At 44.0% G+C, this 26,495-nt stretch overlaps 1 protein-coding gene across 1 annotated transcript in view; it reads left to right on the top strand.

Annotated features, from left to right (window-relative positions):
* Positions 1 to 2,416: 2,416 nt before the first annotated feature.
* The window catches only part of LOC147096894 (ras-related protein ORAB-1-like), a 42,564-nt gene continuing 18,485 nt past the window's right edge, over positions 2,417 to 26,495 (top strand). Inside the window, exons 1-2 of the mRNA XM_085973597.1 lie at positions 2,417 to 2,642; positions 20,924 to 20,996. Of these exons, the coding sequence (XP_085829723.1) occupies positions 2,620 to 2,642; positions 20,924 to 20,996 (96 nt within the window). The 5' untranslated portion in view covers positions 2,417 to 2,619. The remainder of the gene's footprint in view (positions 2,643 to 20,923; positions 20,997 to 26,495) is intronic.

Raw genomic sequence — 26,495 nt, 5'->3', positions numbered from 1 at the left:
TTCACCCCGCCGGACTCCATTCTAAACAAGGGGTGAATGTGGTAAACCACTGTTGTTAGTATTGTTGTTCACCACTGTTGTTAGTACTGTTGTTCACTGTTAGTACTGTTGTTCACTCTTGCATATTGTTGTACTTGTCTGTGCATGCCTCAGCTGACTCCGCCCCTGGCTCCACCCTCATGGCTGGATATAAAGGTGGCTGCTCGGCAGCCCCCGGCCCTTTTGGATACCAGGCAACCACAAGAGGCATGCTCTGTTCTTTGGTAATAAAAGCCTGTCTGTTACTTTTTCAACTTCCAGTCTTTTGTAGCAATTGATAGTGCATCACAGAGAAATTAAACAAATACTTTGTGTCTGTCTTCACAGAAGAAGACGCAAAAATCTTCCTGGAAATAGTGGAATCACAGAATTACAGAAACCCCACAGTGCAGATAGAGGCCATTTCGGCCCATCGAGCCTGCACCGACACATATCCCACCCGATCCCCGTAACCCCTACATCAACACATATCCCACCCTATCCCCGTAACCCCACGTATTTAATCCCCCTAACACTAAGGGTCAATTTATCATAACCAATCAACCTAACCCGCACATCTTTGGACTGTGGGAGGAAACCGGAGCACCCGGAGGAAACCCACGCAAACACAGGGAGAATGTGCAAACTCCACACAGACAGTCACCCGAGGCCGGATTCGAACCCGGGTCCCTGGCGCTGTGAGGCAACAGTGCTAACCACTATGCCACCTAGCGAGAATGAGGAACTGAAAGAAATTAGTATTAGTAAAAAAAAGGGTCATTTTTGGGTTGGCAGGCTGTAACTAATGGGGTACCACAAGGATCAGTGCTTGGGCCTCAGCTATTCACAATCTACATCAATGATTTGGATGAGGGGGCCAAATGTAATATATTCAAGTTTGCTGATGATACAAAGCTGGGTGGGAATGTAAGTTGTGAGGAGGATGCAAGGAGGTTTCAAGGGGATATAGACAGGCTAAGTGAGTGGGCAAGCACATGGCAAATGGAATATAATGTGGAGCAATGTGAAGTTATCCACTTTGGTCGGAAAAATAGAAAAGCAGAGTATTTTTAAAATGTGAGAGATTGGGAAATGTTGGTGTTCAGAGGGACCTGGGTGTCCTTGTACATGAATCACTGAAAGTTAACATGCAGGTACAGCAAGCAATTAGGAAAGCAAATGGTATGTTGGCCTTTGTTACAAGAGGATTTGAATATAAGAGTAAAGACGCCTTACTGCAATTACATAGGGCCCTGGTGTGACCACACCTGGAGTATTGTGTACAGTTTTGGTCCCCTTACCTAAGGAAGGATATACTTGCCATAGAGGGAGTGCAATTGAGGTTCACCAGACTGGTTCCTGGGATGGGGGGGATTGTCCTATGAGGAGAGATTGAGTAGACTAGGCCTATATTCTCTAGAGTTGAAACATGCACAATTCTTACAGGGCTTGACAGGGTAGATGCAGGGAGGATGTTTTCCCTGGCTGGGGAGTCTAGAACCAGGGGTCACAGTCTCAGAATAAGGGGTCGGCCATTTAGGACTGAGATGGGGAGAAATATCTTCACTCAGAGGGTGGTGAACCGTTGGAATTCTCTACCCCAGAGGGCTGTGGCGGCTCAGTCGTTGAGTATTTTCAAGACAGAGATCGATAGATTTTTGGATATTAAGGGAATCAAGGGATATGGGGATCGGGCGGGAAAGTGGAGTTGAGGTAGAAGATCAGCCATGATCTTATTGAATGGTGGAGCAGGCTCGAAGGGCCAAATGGCCTACTTACTCCTGCTCTTATTTCTTATGTTCTAAGGAGCATTCCACTTTAAGGCATTCCGCTTTAAGAGACATTCCGCTTTAAGACATTCTGTTTTAAGAGACATTGCGCTTTAAGGAGCATTCCACTTTAAGGGGCATTCCACTTTAAGGGGCATTCCGCTTTAAGGAGCATTTCGCTTTAAGGGGCATTTCGCTTTACATACATATAGAAACATAGAAGATAGGAGCAGAAGTAGGCCATTCGGCCCTTCGAGCCTGCTCCGCCATTCAACGAGATAATGGCTGATCATCCAAACCCTAGCACCCGGTCCCTACACCGACAGCCATCCCACACAAGCCCTATCCCCGTAACCCCGTAACTGTAAGGAGCATTTCGCTTTAAGGGGCATTCCGCTTTAAGAGACATTCCGCTTTAAGGGGCTTGACACTGTCAGGGCTGGGCCACGTGACTCCCCCTGCCCTCGTGATCGCTCTGCCACGTTCAAGCATAACGTCAGCGGTCCCGCCCCCTCCCCACCCGCGGCCCGCTCCGATTGGCCAGGCCGGGCGCGGCGGGGGCCGGCGATTGGGCGGCGGCGCTGCCCGTCAGGCGGCGGGTTGGGACTAAAGCTGAGCGCGCAGGCAGGGTGGCCTAGCAGGCAGTCAGTCAGTCAATCAGCGAGCCAGCAGCAGCCGCCATCTTGGGCAGGGGAACAGTCGCTTCAGCTCCGCTCGGCTCATCCTCCCACCCCAACCTCCTTCAGTACAGCCCGGCCACAGAGGCGCAGCCCGCCCGCCCTCGACCCCTGGAAATAGGAGCTTTCTCCCTCGCTGTCTGTGTGTGAGAGAAATGTCAGCCATGAATCCTGAATAGTAAGTAGTGGGGCCCCGAACAGGTGCTGCAAACTCACTTAATGCCATTTTATTAAAGTGTTCCCTTTTACTAAATCCAATTTATTGCTGGAAATGTGGTAATGAAATTAAAATCTCTGCATTAAAATGTATAATTGTAATTTATATTGCGGGAAATATGAATTAAAATCTCTACATTAAAATATGTAATTCCAATTTATAATGCAGGAAATGTGATCATCAAATTAAAATCTCTTGGCTGGGGGTGGTGATGGGATTTAATTATGTGGATGCACAAAAATCCATGTGTCTTGTCATAAGGTTGATGTGGTTTTCTGGTATTGGTGAATTTTGGTATCTGCCTATTCTGTGATATTTGGTACAAGACTGCCCCCACAGTTTAGATGCTGTGTTTTGGTGCACTGAATTAACTTTTTTTTTTAAAAAAGGGGGACCCTTTGGTGTCCTAATGTTGCTGTTTCTGGAGCTTTGGGTTTCACTGAGGGGGAAGAGTAGGAGTATATCGATTCATTGTGGCAATGGCCTGGTGATCCAAGGTGTTACCAGCTAGTCTAGAGGATGTGATCTGGCCATTAACCACACCCATCTCATTAGCCATTCATTAGGATCCAGTGTGATTTTTAGAGCTTGTCTGTTTTGTACAGACCAACTTATTGAGCTGTAGTAATTAATTATCTAGACAAAAAGTCATGTCCTTCTAAATTAGAAAATACTTTCATAAGAAACATTGTATTAATGTGGTGTTGTAGTATAGAGCTGTTATCCACTTTTGCATACCCTCTTCCCTAAAGTATTTGGGGCTCTGCTTTGTGTAATCTTGTGATTTTTGCTGAGCATATTTTAGGTGTGATAATCCTCTTTGCCTGCCACAAGCCCCCCTTGATGGCCTGTGGCATTAATTTTTATAAATGCTACCTATACATTGCTTATCCTAGACCAGTTAAGCATGTTTTTGCCCTCTGGATATGGGAAAATAGCAATTGTTTGAATGCAGTAGTTTAATCCAATTTTGCAAACAGTATTTTGGTGATTGGTGTTCAAGGGGGTTGGAGTATAAAAGAGTAAGGAAGTCTTGCTGGAATTGTACAGGGCTTTGGTGTGACCACACCTGGAGTACTGTGCCGTTTTTGTTTCCCTACCTGAGGAAGGGTATACAGTACTTGTGTTGGAGGGGGTGCAAGGAAGGTTCATGAGATTGAGGGTGAGTGTTGCCCTAAAGTAATGAGTGGATATTATCTGGGGTTTAAAAGAATGAGGTGATCTAATTGAAACAAGTTTGAGATGGCTTGACATGGCTGTTCCCTTGGTTGAATAGTCTAGAACTAGGGGGCATAATCTCAGGATAAGGGGTTGATGAGAAATTTCTTCAGGTCAGAGGGTTGTGAATCTTTGGAATTCTCTAACCCAGAGGGCTGTGGATGCTGAGTTCAGTATATTCAAGGCTGAGATGCATACATTTTTGAGCACTAAGGTAATCAGATATGGGGATCAAGCAGGAAAGTGATTGAGGTTGAAGATCAGCTATGATATTAATGGTGGAGCAGGTGCGAGGGATGTATGGCCTACTCCTCCATTATGTTGTATAACAGGATAGTTGCAGGAATGGGATTGGGTCCCTAAGAACAGTGTAAAATACAATTTTTAGTGTTCAAAGTTTAATGTCCCAATTACACTGCAGCAAGAAGTGACTTGGTGAAACTAAGCTTAGAAACAGGCTGAGTAATTTGGAGCAGGTCAATTGAGTTATCTCTAAGTGTGCAGCACTGGTGCCCACCTCTTCCAGGTGAGCTCATTACTGATGCTAAACTTCCAATTACTGGTGGTTTGCAGTGCTGTTGTTTCTCATTGTGCTGTATCAATGCCAAATGTGTTTAAAATCTAGGACTTTATTGAATTGTGCCCAGGTATTTCCTTTCCTGTGCTGAATGTGGTACCAGTTTCTTGCACGATCTTCATGCATAGCTCAAATTGTTGTCGTTATCTAAAACAATTGGTACTTTTCCCAAAGTGCTGTATAGCTTGGGGCACTGCCAAGATTTGGTGGGGCATTTTCAGTCCATTTGGGCAGTGCCACCATTTTACATGCCCATCATTCAATGTTTCTGATCCTTGCAATTGGGACTAGATTTAAAAACATTTCTTCCCCCCCCCCCCCTTGACAAAATTAGATTCTTCCCTTTTTAAAAAAAAACCTCACTTGATGCACTAGGGCTGTCTGTTGGTGGTAGCTTGGGAGTTTTACTCTTGCATGGAGAACTGGGATGCTGAGATATGTGGCAGTTGTGCTTGTTCCCACTCAATAGTTGTTCCCCCCCCCCACACACACACAAACCCTGTTATAAGAATGGACTCTTGCGATGTTTTTTTAAACGAGATTCTCCAATTTCCAAGATTGAGAATGTGGGTCCCCATCAAGGAGGATCTCTGTAGGAGAGACACCAAGACTTGAGAATGATGTGGGTCCCATCAAGGATGATTGTAGGAGAGATGAGACTTTTCAAGTACAGTCTCCACTATGTAAAACATCCATGTTTAAAACAGGCAGTTGCTTAGATATTTGCATTAATGTCAGTTTCAAAGTTGCAACTCCTGGTGTAGTCAGTGCCATACTTATTTTGGGTGGAAACCCCATGCTGTGCTCACACTCGTTTGCACCTTGTTAAAGCGCACTGAATGTAAACATCAAGGCCTTGTTCGATAAGATAAACTGTCTTCAAATTAAGAGGCTGTTCCACAAATTGAGACCCTTCATTTGATATTGCCACGAACAGTGACCTCCTGGAGCTACCAAATAGAATTTATAAACACATCACCACGTAGCTGCTGGGTTTTGCAGTGAATGGGGGAGGAAGGGAAGACTCTCTGTGCCTGTATCTGACTTGCAGTGGTTGCATTCACTTTCATTCTGTTTCAATTCCATTAATTTTTTTCTAATGTGCTGTTTGTGGAAACTGTTTTCCAAAGACGATGAAGATTTATAATGAAGTATATACAGTCAAGCCCGTTTAAATAGATAGCTGATAGGAATAATGTTTAATCTCCATGCACAAATCCCCTTTCTAATTTTTCCAATGATGACTGTGTCCCTGTTAAATGAATAGCAAATGTCTAGATTTATCCATTTAGGTGTTCTACTGCCTTGTTAAAGCTGATATGTTAAGTCCTTTTTTGTCACTGTTGAGCTCTCTACATCCACCTAGTAACCAATTCCGTAAGGTTTGAAATAAAAACTGAAAATGCTGGAAACATTTGGGTCAGGCAGCATCTGTAGAGAGAGAGAGAGAGAGAGAGCGTTAAATGTTTCAGGTTGATGACCCTTCATCAGTGAGATTTGAATCTTTTTTCAATTTTTCAAATCGGGTGCTAGGGCTGAACACCTTTTTGGCAATCGCTGACATTTAGTTGCGCTGTTTCTAACTTGCCATGTTTTAGTGGTGCAACAAACTGGCTGAAACAGTATCCGAGTAATGGCATGTCACTTCTAAAAGTGGTTGCTGCTGATAAAGGTGGAAGTAACTTTGGATGCTGAATTTTCAGAGTGGAACAGTTTGGTGTATAGCACCATTTGTTGTGCAGCACTGTATAAATCAATGAAGCAAATGGCAACACTAACAACTGAGTGTTCTTGCAGTACTGTAATAGCATATGTTTGCACGCCATTGTTGGCTTCTTGCCAGACTTGATGCAACAGTTACAAATGGATGAGACTAGAATGGCTAAGTGAATAAAATTACTTGGCAAAATCATTATTCCTTCAACAGTTTTTAAAATCCAGCTTTCAATTGCAGCCTAGGAGACGAGCACAAGTTAGACGGATGGAAAGAAAATCCAGGCAGTGATTGTTCTTTCCCCACCCACCCAAACCCTGTCAATTAGTAGATGTAATGCATGTCAATTGATCAGACCTGGATGAAAGCTGCCAGGTTTTTGTGCAATAATGTTGAACTTGCTGACATGAGTGTGGTTTTAAAATGTCTCTCTTGCCCCATGTTTAAATGTGTCACTGATTGCCCAAGATCATCATGTTGGATGGAGCAAATTCCTTTGGTGACTCTTTTACTGCAGCAATGCAATTCTCCAGTCACTGGTTTAAATGTGTGCGCTTGGGGCAAAGTACACTGCAAAATAGCTACCCATTAACACCATTTTTGCAGTACTGTGCTCACTGACCTTAATGTCCCAGTAATTGTAAAACTTGCTGCAGTGATTCCAATGATCAGTTTTGTAGTGAGTGCCCTTGCACCAGCACTAATGGCACCCACTGGATTTTGCTTTTGTACATAGTGTTCGTATTGGTAAGTCAAGTAAATCTTTTCTCGTCATTGTAAATTGAACATTGCTAAGGAATGATTAGAAAATTGAACATTAAGGGATGATTAGAAGGTAGTAATTTTAATCTGAAGATTCGGATGCTGGTTTCATGTTAACTTCAGTTCTGTTTGGGTTGGTTCAGAACCTTTGGGGAAAAAGTTTGCATTTCCCACAATCATTTCCAAGTACCCATTATTTCACTGACAGGGCAGTGAAGTCTACAACAGGTGTATGTGCTTCAGGATCTCTGAATAAAAACAACTTGCACAGGTGAAGTACCCATTTAACATATTTAAAAAAAATGCCCCATACCCAAGGCACTTCAGCTTTCCCAACATTCCCACAGTTTGGACTAAATGCCAAGTTTATACATCAAAGTACAGGAGCAAGGATGTCTTGCTGCAGTTGTACAGGGCCTTGGTGAGACCACACCTTGCGTATTGTGTGCAGTTTTGGTCGCCTTATCTGAGGAAGGATGTTCTTTCCATGGAGGGAGTGCAGCGAAGATTCACCAGACTGATACCTGGGATGGCAGGAATGACGTATGAGGAGAGATTGGGTCGATTGGGCTTATACTCCCTGGAGTTTAGAAGAATGAGGGGATCTCATTGAAACTTATAAAATTCTAACAGGACTAGATGCAGGAAGGATGTTCCTGATGGCGGGGGAGTCCAGAACCAGGGGTCACAGTCTAAGGATAAGGGGTAAGCCATTTAGGACTTGAGATTAGGAGGAATTTTGTCACTCAGTGGTGAACCTGTGTAATTTGCTACCACAGAAGGCAAAGGCCAATTCATTAAATATATTCAAAAAGGAGTTGGATATATTTTTTGAGGCTAAAGGGATATGGAGAAGGCAGGGACAGGGTACTGAATTTGGATGATCAGCCATGATCTCATTGAATGGCGGAGCAGGCTCGAAGGGCCGAATGGCCTACTCTTGCTCCTATCATGTTTCTGAAGGGTAATGGAAATCTGGAGTGCTTTCTCTTTCCCTTCTCTTTTCTCTCTCCTTCTCCCTCCTTCCCCCCCCCCCCCCCCCCCCCCAACAAACCAACCACTCAACTGATGCTGGGGTCAATTGAAAATTTAACTTCTGTTTGTAAGGGATATGGAGCAAAGATGGGAAGATGCAGTTAGGATAAAGATCAGCCATGACTTAATTGAATGGTGGAACAGGCTTGAGGGGCTGAATGGCCTCCAATTCCTGAGGTGGGTTTTAAGGGCCTTGAAGGAAAGGGAGGCAGAGGGGGTTCTGCAGGGGCAGTGTTTGGACTAGTGCAACCCAAGTGGCTCCAGTGATGCATTTTATGAATTTGACTTCATATGGCTGCAAATGGACCCTGTGGGGGCCCCTACCACCCCCCCCCCCCCCCCCCAAACAAAGTCTATCTTAGTGGGGCCACCATTCAGGTGTACCTTTTATTACTCTAATGGCTTTTGTTGGTATGCGAATACAAGGAATGCTGGGTTTTCTTGGTTGGAGCCATTTTTTCCACTCTGCTCACTATCTGCAGGGTGGGGGGGGGGGGGGGAATAAAAAGGAAAGACTTTCATTTCTATCACCTTTTCATGATCTCTGGCTGTAAAGTGCTTTGGGACATCCAATGAAGTTCTTCTGAAGTCTGATCACTGTTGTAATGTAGGAAACTCCGCATCCAATTTGTGCACAGCAAGCTCCCACAAACAACGTGATGACAACCAGATAATCTCTTTAATGCTGGCCAGGATCTGTCTACCTGCCCAGATACTGGAGGAATGAAACTGGCTGATGTTTCACTCTGTGAATGGCCTTGGGCTAATGTAAATTCTGTCCTCAATGTGGGTAACCATGGGAAATTTGACTGCATAACTCATGGGAAAAAGTGTTGGTTTAGCTTTGCCTTTAAGTCAAATGTGAGTTCAGTCTCCACTCAGGGCATCACAATCTATGCTGACTTGTGTGCAGTACTGAAGGTGTGCTGCACTGTCTGAAGTGCTGACCTTGGATGAGATGCTAAACTAAGGCACTTCCCCCTTGTGTTCAGGTGGATGTAAAAATCCCATGACATTATTCAAGGAGCAGGGTGTTCTCCCCGTGTCCTCACTAAATCCTTCGACTAACTCCTCCAGAACAGATTAACCAGCAATTGATCACATTGTTGTTCTGAGACCTTGCTGTGAACAAATGAGCTGTTGTATTTGCCTAACCAGGTGGCTACACTTCAAAGCATTGTGCTTGGTGTGTCCTGAATTCAAATGCTGTGCAAATCATCCCTCCCTCAAGAAATGACCCCAGTTCAGTTTATGAATACATCTCCAGTAATTTGACAGAAATCAGCTCTCGATGGTTTTAGTGAGCTTTCATCAGACAGGATGGCACCAAGGGGAAGCACTGTCTGGGGGTTCTGCCCAGTTCTCCATCTTTTGCAAGCTGATTGGCAGAATGATTAATAGTCTTCAGTTTTTTGACTGGAATTTGAGTTGTGGTTTGAATAGCACAATGTACTGTGCCAATAATTGGGCTGGGTGGTGCCTATAACTGTTCTGTAGGGTGAGTTATGGCAGATTGAGCAGGCAATATTTCCTCCTGGCTCCCACATAAGAGACCATGCAATGGGGTGGCTGTAGGCTGTGCTAGTGCAGTAGCAGCAGGTGGGGGTGGTGTGGGGGGGTGGGTGAGTGTAGGTGGTGGGGGGTGACTGGAGCCTGAGCTGCTACAGTGGTCTGGGGGGCGATGTGGAAGCTGAGTTTTGACCAACTCCGGATGCAAGCAGGAGGAAGTACACATGACTTATTTACAGCTTTGAGGAAGGGCTGAGCCCTCGAGTGGAAACTTCAGAAGTGCTGACAATAGGATTAGCTGGTTGTAGTGGGAGACCTTGTCGTCAGTGGTTTTTTTTTAAAATGAAGTCTCTTGGCTTTGGCTAAGATTTGAATTCTCCTAAACCTGGGTTCTGATCACTATGCTGAATTGAATTTTATGCCAGAGTTTTCTATGTTGAGGTTGGCTTGTATAAATGTCATCCAACAAAACTGAGTTTAACCATTGTTGGTGTGATTTCACTTTGCACTGAGCCTGTTGTGTAAATGTAGCCTGATTTCAGTCAGTTTGACCAGACACACCCCCCCCCCCCCCCCCCACCCCCAAACAGTGGCCAGAGTCTCCTTGGAGGTACTGCCACTCTGCTTTTCGAGTTTAAATTGGGTCATGACCCCTGATTCGCACTGACTTTCAAGTTTAGTGTCTGATCAAAAACTGATTGTATTTATTGGGAGCCCCTGCTACCCTGAGTGAATAGCATCCAGCATTTGTGAAGCTAGACATATTGGTGGTGGGGGGGGGGGGGAAGAGAAAGAAAGGAATAGGTTAGTTTGATGTGGCGCAAACACTGATGTGGACAAAATGGCCTGTTTCTGTGTTGTACACTATGTTTATAAAAAAAAAAAACCAGCAAACCTCCATCTGTTTGGTCAGTAAGAGTGGGAGGTGGGGGGGGAGAAAGAAAAGGAATTTTAATCTGCCAGAGTATTGGTTTTTTGCTTCAATGGGAGGTCATTAATTGGCCTGCTTTTTAATCGGCTCCTCTGACTTATTGCTAGTATTGTATACTGCTTGTAATTAAAATGAAGTAGAACTAAAGCTGCTTACCTGGAGAGATGCATTCCTAACTTGATTAGTTTTCAGATGTTTGACCTTTAGTACTAGTGGAGATCCCAAACCAGAAATGCAGGTTTTGTATATATCTCTGTAGGTGACAGTGCGTGTGCTGCTTCCTCAATCTGACTGGGAGAAACTAGATGCGGAGCGACAGAAGGAAAGAGGATGAGCATCTTTTGCTAAAGCCAATGCTTTAAGAAATGATTTCACTGGTGTACTGAGTGAAGATGAATGTTTGCTCAACTATTCTCTGCCACTCCAGCTGAATTCTTGGTTTAAGTTTTGAAATGACTAAATTGCAAACTGTCCTCCAATAGGGATGTTTAACTCCACATGATCACAACCCACATATTTTACATGTAAGATTTTGGTTGGTATCCTTTGTGAATGGAGCTAAGTTAGTTCCATTTTGATAGTGCTTTTAACATGGGTGCCTCGAGTGTTCAGACTATGCTGCTGAGCTACACAAGGATATTGGAACAGGTAACCAAAAGCTTGGTCACAAGTCTTGAAGGAGGTAGGGAGGAAATTCCAGAGTTTAGGGCCTGGGCAGCTGTAGGCAATAGTAGCGCAATGAAAATTAGACGTGCAAGACACCAGAATTGGAGGAGTGCAGCAATCGGAGTTGTAAGGCTGGAGGAGGTTACAGAAATGGGGAGGCCTTGGAGGGATTTGAATGAGGATAAGAATTTTAAAATGGAGTATGTTTGGATGATGTAAACATCTCTATTATATCAATCTACTCATCCCTAGAGGCTGAAAGCTATAACTTGATAGTCTCCCCATGACTTTGTTTGTTTTTGGATCCCAAGAAGTGCTGTGTAATTTCAGGACTTGCAGGAATTTTTCTCTCCCACCCCCCCCCCCCCCCCTCCCCTCTGGCTACTAGAAATCCGCTGTTTAGAACTGGTGCTCAGCACAGCCAACATCTTGCATTTGTATAACACCATTAACATAAAAACATCCCAAGGCACTTCAGACACCATCAGAAAAATGGATGTCTAGCCTGAGGAGACATTGGAGGGCTGACCTAAAGCTTGCTCAAAAGTGGATTTTGAAGGAGGATCTTGATGCTAGGAAGATGGAGGCAGAGGGTTTGGGGAATTAACTTGTGTGGCCTAGATAGTTGAATGTAAACTGCCAACAGTGGGTGAGGATGCACAAAGGCCAATGTTGGAGGAATGGAGAGTTCAGGGAGGTGAAGGGTGGGGAATTGTATAGTTGGCCATGAGATTTGGAAAAACCAACAATCAAAGATCTGTCCAAACCCTCCAATCCTAATACAATCACATTGTAGGAGTTCTCCACTCCTAACGCAAGTACTTTTGTTGAAACTAGCAGTTAACCAAACGTGATTTAATACACTGGTAAAAGTTACAAACAAAAACGCAGGAGAAACTCTAAACCGGTCTGTACAATACTTGGTTCCACAAGGACTGAAAGGACACGCCTCTCCCCTCTGACGTCATGATGTCATCACATTTCCCACCGTTGGGAATGTCATGTGACCTGTGTCATCACACTGGATTGACATTTTACCGAACCCATGCTATTTACAGAGCAGACATTTAAAAGTAACAAACCCCTGTTCAAGGCAATTATATACATTACTGCAAGAGTCTCTTGGTGGCTTTGCCACAACATCATCCAAATAAGCCTACTCCAGACAATAGAAATAGCTCTTCAAATCCAGCCTCGGTGTGCTTTTTCAGCTGTTCTTACTTGCAAACAGATGCTGTTTGCAATCATGCCCTTATGAAGATTTCTTCAAACAGATGTTCATTAAACTAGTTCCAAAATAGATACTCCCATTTTTCCAGTGGTTCATGTTGAGGTTAATAGAACTGCACATTGTTGATCATCTGTGGACCGCGGTCATTAGAAATGTGGCTGACTACTCCTCGGGAGCTTCATTTCTTGGAAGTGAGCAACCTCTTATGGGCTTGAAGTAAAAAAGTGGAGCCATTGTACACTGCTGGGTACTCGACCAGGGTTGAACATGTGGGCTGGTGGTCACTGGTCTGTCTGAAGGCTTCAGACTCCTTCAGGTGTAAGGAAGCCCAGTGTGGGTTGGCAGTTGTGACTGGGGTGGGGGGGGGGTTGAGGCTATGAGATGATGGGAGATGTTTGGCACTCAGTCTTTATTCAGTGTGGTGGACATTGCTACCTGTGCCTACAGCTGTTCCCTCTGAACTTTTTCTAAGTTTAGATGGGCTTTCCTCTCCATTATCCTAAAGTTCAATTTCTACAAACTCATTGTACTGGGGCACTTTTGAATGCTACACCTGTGGTCTCTTACAGAAGGACAAGACTGACCTGCAAGCACTGTGGGTTGAATATTGCTGCTTCACTTCCTCCCCAGAGGGAAGATATTAAAATCTATAGGCTATTCCATGAAAGCATGCATGGTGAACTAGGGAATCTGCTTTTAATGAATAGTAACACTGTCCTGACGTTTCACTGGTACTTGGGTTACTCTTGCGTCCTTCATGAATTAAAACTTGAGCCTCTGTAGCAAGGTTTGGAATTTGCATGCTGACTTGAACCACTTGTAGCCATAATGTGACTGTCAATAACCTGCTTGGACAGGTAGTGACTTAATTCCATTCATTGTAATTTCACAGGCTTTCTTTATATGGAATTGTGTACACAGTATAAACCTGTGAGCGGTATTTTTAGTCCTGGGTTTTTATAATGTAACTTTAAACCAGTGTGGTTAAATTTGATATAGTACTGTCTCTCCAATGTCACTTGTTTTGCTCTGAATTGTTATAAATAAGTGCAGAAGCCATTTTGCAAACAGCAGTGAGATGACTGCTCTCCCTCTCTCCATGAAAGAGGCATGCTGGCTAGGGCCTGTGGGGAATCTCCCTGCTTTTTAATAGTGCCATTGGCCCTTTATAACCCCTCCCAAGAATGGGCTGGCTGAGAGCCTTGGTTAGCATTGCACCTGAATGCAGCATATCTTGAGTTGTTGCCTTAGCTTGTGAACACAACCTGGATTATATATGCAAATCTTGGACTGTAGCTTGAACACTATCTTCTTGCTCAGATAAGTGCTATCCACTGAGCCAAGACTGTTTGTTTGGACCAAATGTGGGTCTTTTCCTCTTTCATTCCCCAGTACATGCAGTACTGATTGGATGTTGGCGGTCAATAATATTTGAGCCAGTATTTGTGAAATTGAATTGCTCTTTTGATTTTGGTATTCCATAACCTGCAAGTATATACAGTAGTGCTGGGTCACTAGCTGTTTTGCAAATAGAACTGAACGTTAAGTGTGGGAGAATGTGTTAAGGGAGATTACTGAAAACATGGCTGAATAGTTGAGGTTTTGAGGAAGCTTTTGAAAGTGGTGGTGAGGCTGAGTGCTTTGGGGAGGGAGTTTAGAAGCTTGGGTGTGAAGGCATTTGCTACTGAGGGAAGGGTGCAAATACATACAGTAGGTCAGTTTGAAGCTGCAAGCTGGGATAGGTAAGTTGCAGAAGTAGTGAGGCAAGCCCATGGATAGACTTGTAGGTTAGCACCAGAATTTTGAAATCTTGTGCTTGCGAGCAAGACTTGGGAGTTCTGATAATTCTATGCAAGATGGAGTTTGGCAGGCTAGTGTTGCAGTCTTGCTTGGCATTAACAATGATGTGGCTGATTAATTAGTGAATACAGTAGGGCAACAATGAACAATATTGTAGAAGTAAGCAGGCTTGGCAATATACCAAGAGTTGAGGTTTGATGCTCTGCTTTGGCACAGCCCATCAATTGTTATATACATCAGTTCATAAGAACAAGAAATAGGAGTTGGCCATTTGGCCCTTCGAGCCTGCTCCACCATTGAACAAATCATAGCTGATCTACCTCAACTCCACCTTCCTGCACTATCCCCCTATCCCATAGTTACCAAAATTTATCTACCTCCATCTTGAATATACTAAATGACTAGAATTCTCTACCCCAGGCTGTGGATGCTCAAAGATTCACAGCCCTGAGTGAAGAAATTTCTCCTAATCTCAGTCCTAATTGGCCTACCCCTTATTCTGTGACTGACTGTGTTCTAGATTCCCCAGCCAGGGGAAACATATTTTCCCAGCATTAACCCTGTCAAGCCCCTTAAGAATTTTATGTTTCAATGAGATCACCTCTCATTCTTCCAAACTCTAAGGAATATAGGCCTTGTCTGCTTGGTCTCGCCTCATAGTGCAATCCCCCATCCTTCCCCCCGCCCCCCCCCCCCCTCATCCCAGGAACCAGTCTAGTGAACCTTTGCTGCACTCACTCTAAGGCAAGTCTGTCTTTGGTAAGGAGACTAGAACTGTACACAGTACTCCAGGTGTGGCCTCACTAATGCTCTAATTGTAGTAAGACTTCTTTACACTCTTACTCTAATCCCTTTGACCAAAGCTAACTTACCATTTGTGTCTGGCTTCGAATACCTTTTTTCTATTGTCTCTTTTTTGTTCGATCGCCGCTTTGCCTTCGATTTCTTTTCTTTCCAGTTTTGAAGAAGGGTTTCGACCCAAAACTTCAACTCAAATTTCTCTCCATGGATGTTGCCTGACCTGAGTTTTTCCAGCATTTCCTGTTTTGGATTTCCAGCATCTGCAGTATTTTGCTATCTTGCCATTTGTTCTTAATTGCTTGCTGTACGTGTTAACTTTGTGATTCATGCACTCCAGTCCCTCGAGTGCAAACATTTCCCAGTCTCCATTCAAAAAAATCTGCTTTTTTGTTTTTCCCTACCAAAGTGGATCACCTCTCGCATTGGGCAAGAACATAACAAATGGATTACACTCAGTCAACCTGTATCTCTGCAGCCTCTGTCCTCCTCACAGCTTACTTTCCCACCTAACTTTGTATCTGCAAACTTGGATATGTTACACAGTCCCTGCATCTAAGTCATTAATATAGTTTGTAAATGGCTGAGGCCCAAGCACTGATCCTTGCAGTACCCCACTAGTTACAGCCTGAGTCCTGTTATTCCCTCTTGTTTTCTATCCATGAACTAATCCTCAATCCATGCTAATATATTACCTAATACCTTGATCCTAACAGGATAGCAAAACACTGCAGATGCTGGCAATCCAAAATAACAGAAAATGCTGGAAAAACTCAGCAGGTCAGGCAACATCTGTGGAGAGAAATAGTCAATGTTTCGGGTGAACCCTTTCAGGACTTGTCTTGACTAAGGGTTTGACCCGAAACGGTGACTATTTTCTCTCCACGGATGTTGCCTGGCCTGAGTTTTTCCAACATTTTATTACCTCGAGTCTTAATTTAGCTCTTTTGAAAATCCAAATGCACCATCAACTAATTTCCCCCTTATCCATCCTGCTACAGGAAACTTTGATATCCAGCACCGACTGGACTGGCGTGATGCTGATCTATGAAAACTTCCAGACAGACCAGTGCTAATGTTGAAGGATACGGAGGTTTTCATCTCCGTATCTGACAACAAACACTTGCTTAGCAACAGCTTGTAAACAGTCGGCCTGTATCTTGGAAGCGTCTCTGTAGCTTAGCAACAGCTTCAGAGGCTTGCCAGAGACTGACTGTTTATAAAAAGAAAACTAGAAGGGGAAAAAAAACATTTCTGCTGTTAGATCGAGGTTTCTGGACATACAACCTCTGGATAAACCCAAGTTTCCTGTAGTTACATTTCTAACAGATTTGTCAAACACTGTTCCCTTTCACAACTGTATTGACTCTGCCTATGATTTTCTAAGTGCCCTGTTGCAACGTCCCCAATAGATTCACTTGAGATTGTTGGTTCGGTTTAAGTGTTGGCCTTTGCTCAGTTGGTGGTATTCTCTCCTGTTGAGTCGCAGTTGTGGGTTCAAACACCACTCCAGATACAAACACAAGCTAGAATGACATGCCAGTGACTTACTGAGTGCTGTACTGTATAGTCAGTGATATTTTTTTCTGATGGAGGCCCCATCTACCTTCCAGTGAATGAGATCCCATGCACTATTTGAAGAGTTGGGGAGCTCTCCTGGTGTCCTAGCCAATATTTATCCCTCGACTAACCTCTAGAACAGATCGTCTGGTAATTTATCTAACAGCAATTCCTACATTACAACACGTGACCACTTCAAAATACTTCATTGGCTATATAAAAAAAACCTTGCATTTAAACAGCACCTTTCATGACCTCCAGACATCCCAAACTGCATTACAGCTAAGAGCAGTCACTATTGTAATGGAGGAACATAAAGCACTTGATGTCTGGAGGTGGTGAATGTTGCTATACAAATTAAAGTTGTCCACTTTTTGGTGTGGTAGTGACAGTTGTATGAATGCAGTGATTTAAACATAAATTAATATTGGAGATGGTTCTCTAAACTGTCCATTCAGTCTGGGCAGATCGGTGTATAAATGGAAGGTGTGCATTCACTTACCCCCTTGACCTGGAAATTTGTAAACACTTTCTCTAATCTAACTCCTTACTGAACAGCAATTAAACTTTAACCTCCAGCTATTCACTGTAGCAGTTAAACTTGTGCTCCTACAGGATAAGGCAACTTAAAATATATATATTTGCTCTCCTGTAACAAATTAGCATATCTTGCTGAGATGCTATAGGAGATTGAGTAAGCTTTTTTGCATTTTGTGAAATGGAATACAAGCTGTCCAGTCATTGAAGTCTGACTTCAGTTGAGGAGCTACAAAGATTAATGGCAGCCTTAATATCTGACCATAGAACATGTTGCAGTTGTACTGTTGCCAGATGTCTGGTTTAAAGTTTGAAGGCACTAGATTGGCTCAAACTGGCTAAGCTGACTTGGCCAGAAAGGTATTGACATTGGTGATCCCATACCAACAGCAGCATTAGCCCACCTTGCATTCACTACCAGTGCACTGTGGCTGCAGTGTTTGATTGGCAAGATACACTGCAGCAACTCACCAAGGCTTCTTTGACAGCACCTCCCAAACCTGTGATCTCTACTACCTAGAAGGACAAGGACAAGGGCAGCAGGTGCACAGGGACACCACCTCCAAGCCACACCATCCTGACTTGGAAATATCACCTGTTCCTTCATCGTCATGGTCAAAATCCTGGGAGTACCTTCACCTCGCTGACTGCAGCAGTTCAAGGCGGCTCACCACCACCTTCTCGTGCAATTAGGGATGGGCCTTGCTGGTGACTCTCATCCCATGAACAAATTAAAATAGTAAATTTACATTGTGTGCCATTTGCCCAAATAAATTGGTTGCCGTTGGTAATGCCTGCTGACCAGACAGCAGCTTCCTGTCACTTGAACATGCTATCCATTACTTGGCAAAAGTTACCAGAAAGGCTAGCTTGTCATTAACTTGTTGGCTGATGGTTGTACTAAAAGGGTCAATTATCCTGTTCCATAGAAACAGCACTGGAAAGTCGGGATTGGTACTGTTTGTACACATCTAGCAAGTGGCATGACCAATTAGGTTTAGAAGTCAAATTTTGAATTCAGTTTTTGAATACTGAACCTGCTGGTAGTTTTTTAACCCAGTCTACTGAAGTTGGAACTGCAGCAAGTGGTGCAAAGCTGGGAAAATGAACAAACACATCAACCATATTTTCCTTGGTATGGCCAAAAGAGCAAATGTCAATGTAACTGACACACTGGGCCCAAAAACACCCAACTTATTGGCCTGGAATTAGCCTTTGGAAACTGACTAACTTCAGGATTTAGCACATTTACAACACACATTGTGACCATTGCAGTCAGTCATTCACTGCAGCAGCACTGACTGTGCACGCCCCCCCCCCCCCCCCCCCCTAGCCAGTAATCAGTGAAACAAACGTTGGCTTTTCTGTGGTAATATTGCTGTTAAATACCCCATTAAATTTTGGATGAGGTGTAACTGGGGTTTTAACAGCTTATTGACTGCTAAACAAATGGCCCTGAAACTAATTTTAACTGTCAATTTATCCATTAATTTTTTTTAGGAAACTGGAAAGAAAATAATTTCATTATTTTTGCCCTGTAACATTTAAAGTTGGAATCAAAGGAGCTTCCTCACTTCCTAGTTTTTGGCTGGAGAATTCTGCACTGTGATTGGCTGCTCAGCTTGTTGACCTCACAGCAGCTCACATTGGATTGCCCATTAACTTGCACTGATTTCAACGCCGAACTTCTCGCCACAGATTGCAATTGTTGTGGGAAGCTTACTTTGGGGCCAGTGGCGAATGGCTTTGCTTTGCTGCTGACCAAGTTCTGGGCCATTTGTGTAAGATGCCTGCAGCTCTTGGGTCCTCTTAATTGACAAATATATCCATGTAGGTGCACAACTTTCACATGCTGCACTGAACACTCCATTCAAAATGGTGATGTACATAATTCAACCGTTGCTAATTCTGCTTTCAGATGTACATTGTTCCTTAGTCCTGGGCCATGCCATTCTAATTGAATTCAGGCAGGTGATGTGCTTATTGTAACTCGAGCAAAATAAGAGTGCAACCTGCAGTGACTATTCCCATCTGTGTTCCCTCGAGTGCTTGGTGTTGGTTTTTGTATCCTTTTTAATGCTGAGATCAGGAGCTTTCGACATGGCAGAGCTGCGATAAACCTAATCTTTACCACTCCGTAGCTGTGATAGATTCAAGCTTGGCTAGTTGACTACACCAATATTTACATTCCTTAGAATGTGAGCTTAAGTAAATTCATACAGAAGGTTGTATGAAGCTGTCTGGAGATGGATTAATGTTCAAGTCGGTACATCCTGAGTAACTCTTGCTTTTGAAAGGATCTTTTTTTTTCACAAGGCTGCTTGTGGGTTAGGTGTTGGAAGAGGAAACCGATTTTCCTACTGCGAAGTGCTGACTGGTTGCCATTGGGTACAGTCCAAATCAGCCCTCTTTACAAGAGAATCACCTGATCTATCTGGGCTAATAGTACTGCCTGGTTACTTGGCCACAGACCTGATCTATCTGGGCTAATAGTACTGCCTGGTTACTTGGCCACACCTGATCTATCTGGGCTAATAGTACTGCCTGGTTACTTGGCCACACCTGATCTATCTGGGCTAATAGTACTGCCTGGTTACTTGGCCACAGACCTGATCTATCTGGGCTAATAGTACTGCCTGGTTACTTGGCCACACACCTGATCTATCTGGGCTAATAGTACTGCCTGGTTACTTGGCCACACACCTGATCTATCTGGGCTAATAGTACTGCCTGGTTACTTGGCCACACCTGATCTATCTGGGCTAATAGTACTGCCTGGTTACTTGGCCACAGACCAGAAAAGCCCAAGTTCTTGCTGCTGGGGCAGCCATTGGGTGTGACAACTGGAGTGGTGCTGAACTCTGCTGTCATGCTCCCTATGAATAACCTGCTGACCTTCACTGTTACATGAATGACCAATTGGTCATTGTGTGGGGCAGGTACCCAATTTAAATCTGCAATGGAGGTGAGCAAATGGGTGGGAAGAGGAAAAGATTCTGCTGTTTCATTGAAGCAACTGCTCATTTTAAACTTCGAAGCTGCTGACTTCTTGAGCCCTTAAACCCCCCCCCCCCCCACTCTTGTGTTTTATACAGTTGAAGCATAACACTACTAGTTAGGCCTCGGCTGGAGTACTGCGTGCAGTTCTGGTCACCACATTACAGGAAAGATGTGATTGCACTAGAGGAGATTACAAGGATGTTGCTGGGAGTAGAGAATCTTTTCTATGAGGAAAGACGATCGGCTGGGTCTGTCCTCCTTGGAACAGAGGAGGCTGAAGGGAGACCTGTGTATAAAATTGAGGGGCATAGATAAAGTGGATAGGGAGGACCTATTTCCCTTAGCGGGGTACCAATTTTAAGTAACTGGTGGAAGGTTTCTTCACCCAGAGGGTGGTGGGAGTCTGGAACTTGCTGCCTGAAAGGGTGGTAGAGGCAGAAACCCTAACCCACAAAGTACTTGGATGTGCACTTGGGATGCGCTAACCTGCAGGGCTGCGGACCAAGAGCTGGGAAGTGGGCTTAGGCTGGATAGTTCTTTGTCGGCCGGCACGGACACGATGGGCCGAAATGGTCTCCTTCCGTGCTGTAACTTTCTATGATTAACATTTTGCTGGTAGGATTTGCTGATCACTTGCTTCCACAAATTTAGCAGAGCTGCCTTGATTTAAGTCTCTGTAAATACTAAGTGCGACATAATCTTTGCAGGCAGCATCTAACTGGAGGTTTTGGGGATGAGGGGGGAGTTGTGGCTCAGCTAGTGAGGTGAGGGAAGAAACCAGACAAGTGTATTGGAGGTTTACCTGTTTGTTAATCCTTGCATTGGATATAAATTTTCTTGGCAACTGCTGTAACTGTGTACTTATTGCTGTTACCTCTAACCATTTCTCCTTTTTAATCCAAAGTGACTACTTGTTCAAGCTTCTTCTGATTGGAGACTCTGGTGTTGGCAAGTCTTGTCTGCTGCTCCGGTTTGCTGTAAGTACCAGTGATTTTTTTTTTTGATGCAACGTTCCTGGTAAGCTGTGCTTTGTTCTGCACCGCCTGTTTCTTTTAACATGTGGTCCCTTTAAATTTCTGCACATACGCAGTATTGGCAAAGTAATGCCAGTGAGCAGCCTACAGGGGACCGTTCAGATTGCTGCACACGCACCTTAGCAGGAACATTGCTTGAGTAACAATGCAGGTCATTTACTTCCCAGTGCTGGAAAATCAAATGAAAGCTGCAGCTGTCCTCTACCCTATCTCAGTGTTAATAGTTAACTATTTTGTGCAGTTCTTTATTCACTCCTCTTCTGCTGCCTCCAATCCCCTCCTCCAGGGGAATATTTGATGGCATGACTGGCTTGGAGTAGCTGCAAGTCAGCTGAATTGGAGCACTCTGAAATCACTAGGTGCTTTATGAAGGCTCCAGTCTGCTGCAACAACTTGCACTTGCACCTTTTAACGTTAGAAAGACACACTTCAAAAACATCATCAAACAAAAATGGATGCCAAGCCAGAGACTGAGTAAATGGGAGGGGTGACCAGCTTGGGGTGAGGTGAATTTTAAGATGGAGAGGTTTAAGGATGGGAGCTCCAGAACATGGGACCTAGAAAGAGAACTTTCATTTCTATAGTGCCTTTTACAACCTCTAGTCCCAAAGCACTTCACATCCAATGGAGTGAAGTCACTGTAGTAATGTAGGAAACACAGCAGCAAATTTGCACAGCAAGCTCCCACAAACTGCAGTGATAATCAGCTGCTATGTGAACAGATCAAAGAATGGCAGCCAATGTTGCAGCAAAGGTGGGGGTGGAAAAGACAGCAGGCCAGTTGGGAACAATGAGCTTGGAGATGGGGAGGTGCAAGGCTTTAAACAAGAGGGAGAGGAGAGATTGGAAGCTAATGTAAGTCGGTGAGGACCTGCATTCTAGTCAACATCTCAGTAGACTCGAGCTCCTAGCTGCCCTCCACGCCCTCTTTCTTTCACCTTCCCCCCCCCCCCCCCCCCCCCCCCTGCCAGTTGCCATCCATTTCACTGACTAATGCAAATTGTAGTTAAAAGGGAATGCTGCTAAACTGATTCCTTTCAGTACTAAAGCAAAATACTGCAGATTGAAGATTCCTTTCAGTACATTTTAAGAAATTAATCAAGTATAATAGGCCTATTGAAAGAAATCTGCCAGCTTTTCAACTGAAGCAGGTATTTACAGGAAACTTTCTTTTATCCAGGACCGGTGTGGTGCCGGTTATCATAGTCTGGATTAGAGTGGTATAGTAAAAGGTACGAGAGCCCCGTACACAGCAACATATCCAGGCTTCCCTGTTGCTTGGCAACAGGTGCAGGAACCCTGACACAAGATCCAGGTGTCCCTGTTGCTTAGCAACAGGTGCAGGAACCCCAGTTACACAGCCACAGATCCAAGAACGGCCACTAATAAGTAAAACTTTCCTGAATTTTGCCAGTTAACAGATTTCTGGTTATTTAGGTGCCAGTAAATAGTTTCCTGTATAATCTTTTTTCTAAAGTTTGAACAGTCTCTAAAAAGGGTGAAACTAGGAATAGGAGGCCATTCAGCCCCTCCAGCTTGTTCTGCCATTCAATTTGATGATGGCTGATCTGTATCTTTGCTCCATTGACCTGCCTTAGTTCTATATCCCTTCATACCCATCTCAATCTGTTTTGCAATTTTCAGTTGAGCAGCCTCACTTTTTGGGGAGTGTTCCAGATTTCACTACTTTAAGTGCTTCCTGACCTCTCTGCCTTGAACAGTCTAGCTCTAATTCTAAAGTTGTCCTTGTTCTGGACTCTTTCCTTTCCCCCCCCCCCCCCCCCAAAACTAGAGGAAATAGTTTCTCTCTCTCTACCCTGTTTAATCCTTTTTGGTTATCTTAAACACCTCAGTAAGATCACCTCTTAATCTTTATGGAATGGAAGCTGAGTCTATACAATCTCTGGAAACTGTCACTTATCAATTTTAAAATGGCAGTGCTCAAAGTTCAGAAGTGTGAACTCCCTTTTTCTGGTGCCAAGCTTTCTGTATGCAATTATTTTGAATAGTGCTCAGAACACTTGGGTTAGTGCTATGACCTGAGTATAATGCAATAGCCATGAATCTGCTCTTCCCCTTTGTAAAGTCTGTGGGTTGTGCAGTTAATTACAACAGACTTCAGGAGTAACATACAACAGGACTTTACTATTCGCAGGTCAGGGTGAATCTGCCCTATAAATCATGCCACAGCACTTATATACCGGTGTGGTCACTGTCAGTATTACCTTATACAGAAGCCAAACAAGTAGTGCCACACCTAAAATAGTTCTCTTAAAGGTGAACGGTTACATACAATAATCTCAAAGGTAGACGGTTACATACACTACAATCCTCCCTTTTTAGCTTACAACATACGTATTCCCCATTAAACATAACATATATTCAACTTCATGTAAAACAATTTCCAGATAGTCTCTGCAGAAAACAGTTCACAGGTTCAGTCTCTGGTCTTGACTCAGTCCGAACAACATCTCTGGTGTAGCCGGTTCACATTGCTAGCGTGACTCATCCAATAGTCTTTCCCTTGACGTAACAGCTTGAACTTCCGTCCTGCTGAACCAGCAGTGCTGACTTTTACAAACAGCTGGCCTGCCTTAGTAATTTTTCCCTACTTTCCCATTAGAAGTGATAATGATTTTAGATGGTTATCATCTTTGGCTTTGTCTTTTCCTTTTTTGCTTCTTGGAGACTCTCTGGGCTCCCTTCTCAGCTGCCAGCTGTAGTGCCACCATCTCCCTATGTTCCTTAGACTTTAAGTGCTTCATCCTGATTTCTGCACTTTGGGAGGTTTTCATCACAAGCTGGGCAGACCAAGTCCTCGTAATATTCCGTGTCACTCAACAGGTCATGGTAATATTCGGTGTCATCCTGAGCTAGTCTAGCGAGAGGGCCTGCTACTTCTTCCTTACCCAACTGGACGTTAGCTGACTGTTGTTCCCTCCCAGACATCTTTCCTGAAGGGACTTCTTCATGCGTTCATAGTCATCCCGCTCTTCCTGGGTTTCCTGCAAATCCTTCACTAAGGACCTCATTTGTGATTTCAATACTTCCCCTTCCATCGGGGATTGATTGATCGGGCTATTCAATCCTTCTACTGGAGCAGCTGTTTCAACATTCTGTTGTTCACATAGATGTGATTCAGCATACTTTTGGCATCCCAGTAAAATCTGTGTTGCAACCTCGGCTATTTCCATAACTTTTGAGCTCCGAACTCCTTCCCTTTTGAAGATTGAAGCTCGTGTTCAGATTGTTCCCATTGCAGAGTCTTGTCCCTCAGCATATGAAGGAGTTGGCTGACTGTTAACTCTTCCACGGGGACACTGGATCAGAGTCTTCTCCATTTCATCCACCTTTTCCTCCAATGCTTTCACCTTCTTTTCCTCTTTTACTTTGGCTTTCAGTGCTTGGAGAAGTTGCGCCTTGATGCTCTCTAGCTCATGTTCAGGGGCCATTCTTAGTCTGTTTCTTAGTTTCCTTTTCTTCCATTGAGAGGATTCCCAGTTGAATCTTCTTCAAGTTGTTGAACCTCGGTCATTGCTGCCTCATATTTGTTTCCTTCAATATTTTTGAGTTCTTGGACATCTTGTCTTTCATGTTCTGCCATGTCTTTCACCTCTAATTTCTCATCTATGGATGGAACTTCTACCGATGAGCCTGTCTTGGCCTTGAGCTCATCAAGAATTTCCTGCAGCCTTTGGACTTCTTGCTCATGTTCAACCTTTAGTTGCTCATATGCTTCTACTGAAACTAGCTTTTCGGAGGTTGCCGAGTTAACCCCCTCCAGAATTATAGCCTGGGCCTGTTCATACTGTTCTTTCAACTTCTCACACTCTGCTTGTAAGGAGTCGTAGAGAAGAACTGGAATAAAATCCTGGCTTCCTGAAGATTCCTCTTCATTTGCTGCTTTCGCAATTTCCTGTTGGAGTTCAGCCAAGGCTGCTATGCTATCTGCCTCTCGCAGTCTCACTGCCATCAAATCTTCTTTATTCTTGCAGTCTATCTCAGCCATTTTCCCTTTACTTTCATTTAACTGAGTGAGTAGTCCCTTATTCTGGGCTGAGATATTGCACCTTCTCCTGTAGACCATTGCACTCCTTCTCTGCTCGACATAGCTGGTTACTGCTGATTTGGTTCTGTGTTTCAAGTTCCAACATCCTTTGCTTAGCTTCTTTCAGTTTCGCCCCTATAAGCTCCTCTTGCAACATGGCCACATTATTCTCATCAGGTAAAAAAGCGTTTCTCTTTTTTCTATGTCCAAGATTTTTTTCTGCATCTCTAAGTGCACATTGCGATTCAGCTTCTCTTAACCTTGCCTGCACTAGCTCCGTCTCCAATTGCAGGACAAAATCCTCAGTGTAGCGTGGTTTGCCTTTATGCTGTATCTCTAGATCATGCAAATATTCTAACTCCTGAACATCATAAGGGAGATGTGATCGGTAATTGGTCACGATGGCTCTATGGTCGCTCTCTGCTTGAGCCAGCAGGTTCTGTTGTCTTTCCAGACTCTCCCATTCGGTGTCATAGAACTTTTTCATTGTTTTCATCTCTTGTACGAGACGGTAACTCAATTGTTCTAATTGTGGTCGTACTTTGAGAACGTTGAGTTCGAGCCCGGTGTTCCTCCGTAATGCATATGTCTGTAACTTGAACAGACTCAGAATTCTGTCTTTATACACGCCATCGTTTTTCCAACCTTAGTCAGTGAGTTCATGTTAACCTTGTTTTTCATACTTGGGCTGGACTTATCGGCTTCCGGCTCAGAGTCTGAGCTGCTTGTCTGCACCGAGTCCTCACTCGTCATTGCTTGTAGGTAGTGCCATTCCATGTCTATTTTCTTGATCCACTCCCGTCCTAGAAGTGGTGGTCCTCCCTCAGGTAGTACGTATAAGTTCATTCTTGGGTGTTCTTTACCCCTATCTCTCACCTTGACTCTTATCTTTCCCATGGGGTATACTTTATGCCCCGTGTATGTCTGCAATACGAACTTGGTATCTCTTAAGGGTATATGTGAGAATAGCCTGTGGTAATCCCTTCGATTTATGACTGATACAGCTGATCCAGTGTCCAACTCCATTTTCACTTGGACTCCAGCTATTTTTAGCATGACCCAGATAGTTTGTAGGTCAGCTTCCTTACTCACATTATGAATTCTCAGACTACCCAGCTCCTGGCTGTTTGGGTCTGAGTCTGAATTCTGTTCGTCTGAACTCTTCTCAGCCACCTTGTGTACCTTGTTGTACTTTTCCTGTGATGGCTTCCTTTGGTTGTTGGTCTTCTTCCCTGACTGGCATACCTTAGCAATGTGACCCAGTTTGCCACATTTCCTATATTCCTGGTTCTTAAACCAGCATTGGTTCTGATTGTGTTGTCTTCCCACAGCGATAGCATTTTGTTATACTCGAGGTAATTTGGTCCACACCGAGTGCCACTGCCTTTAGCTGC

This window comes from Somniosus microcephalus, chromosome 34 (genome assembly GCF_052327205.1).
Source record: "Somniosus microcephalus isolate GS21.2 chromosome 34, FLI_Smic_1.0, whole genome shotgun sequence".
NCBI classification, from domain to species: Eukaryota; Metazoa; Chordata; class Chondrichthyes; order Squaliformes; family Somniosidae; genus Somniosus; species Somniosus microcephalus.
Note: the sequence above shows the minus strand (reverse complement) of the source record. Positions and strands in the feature narration are given on the sequence as shown.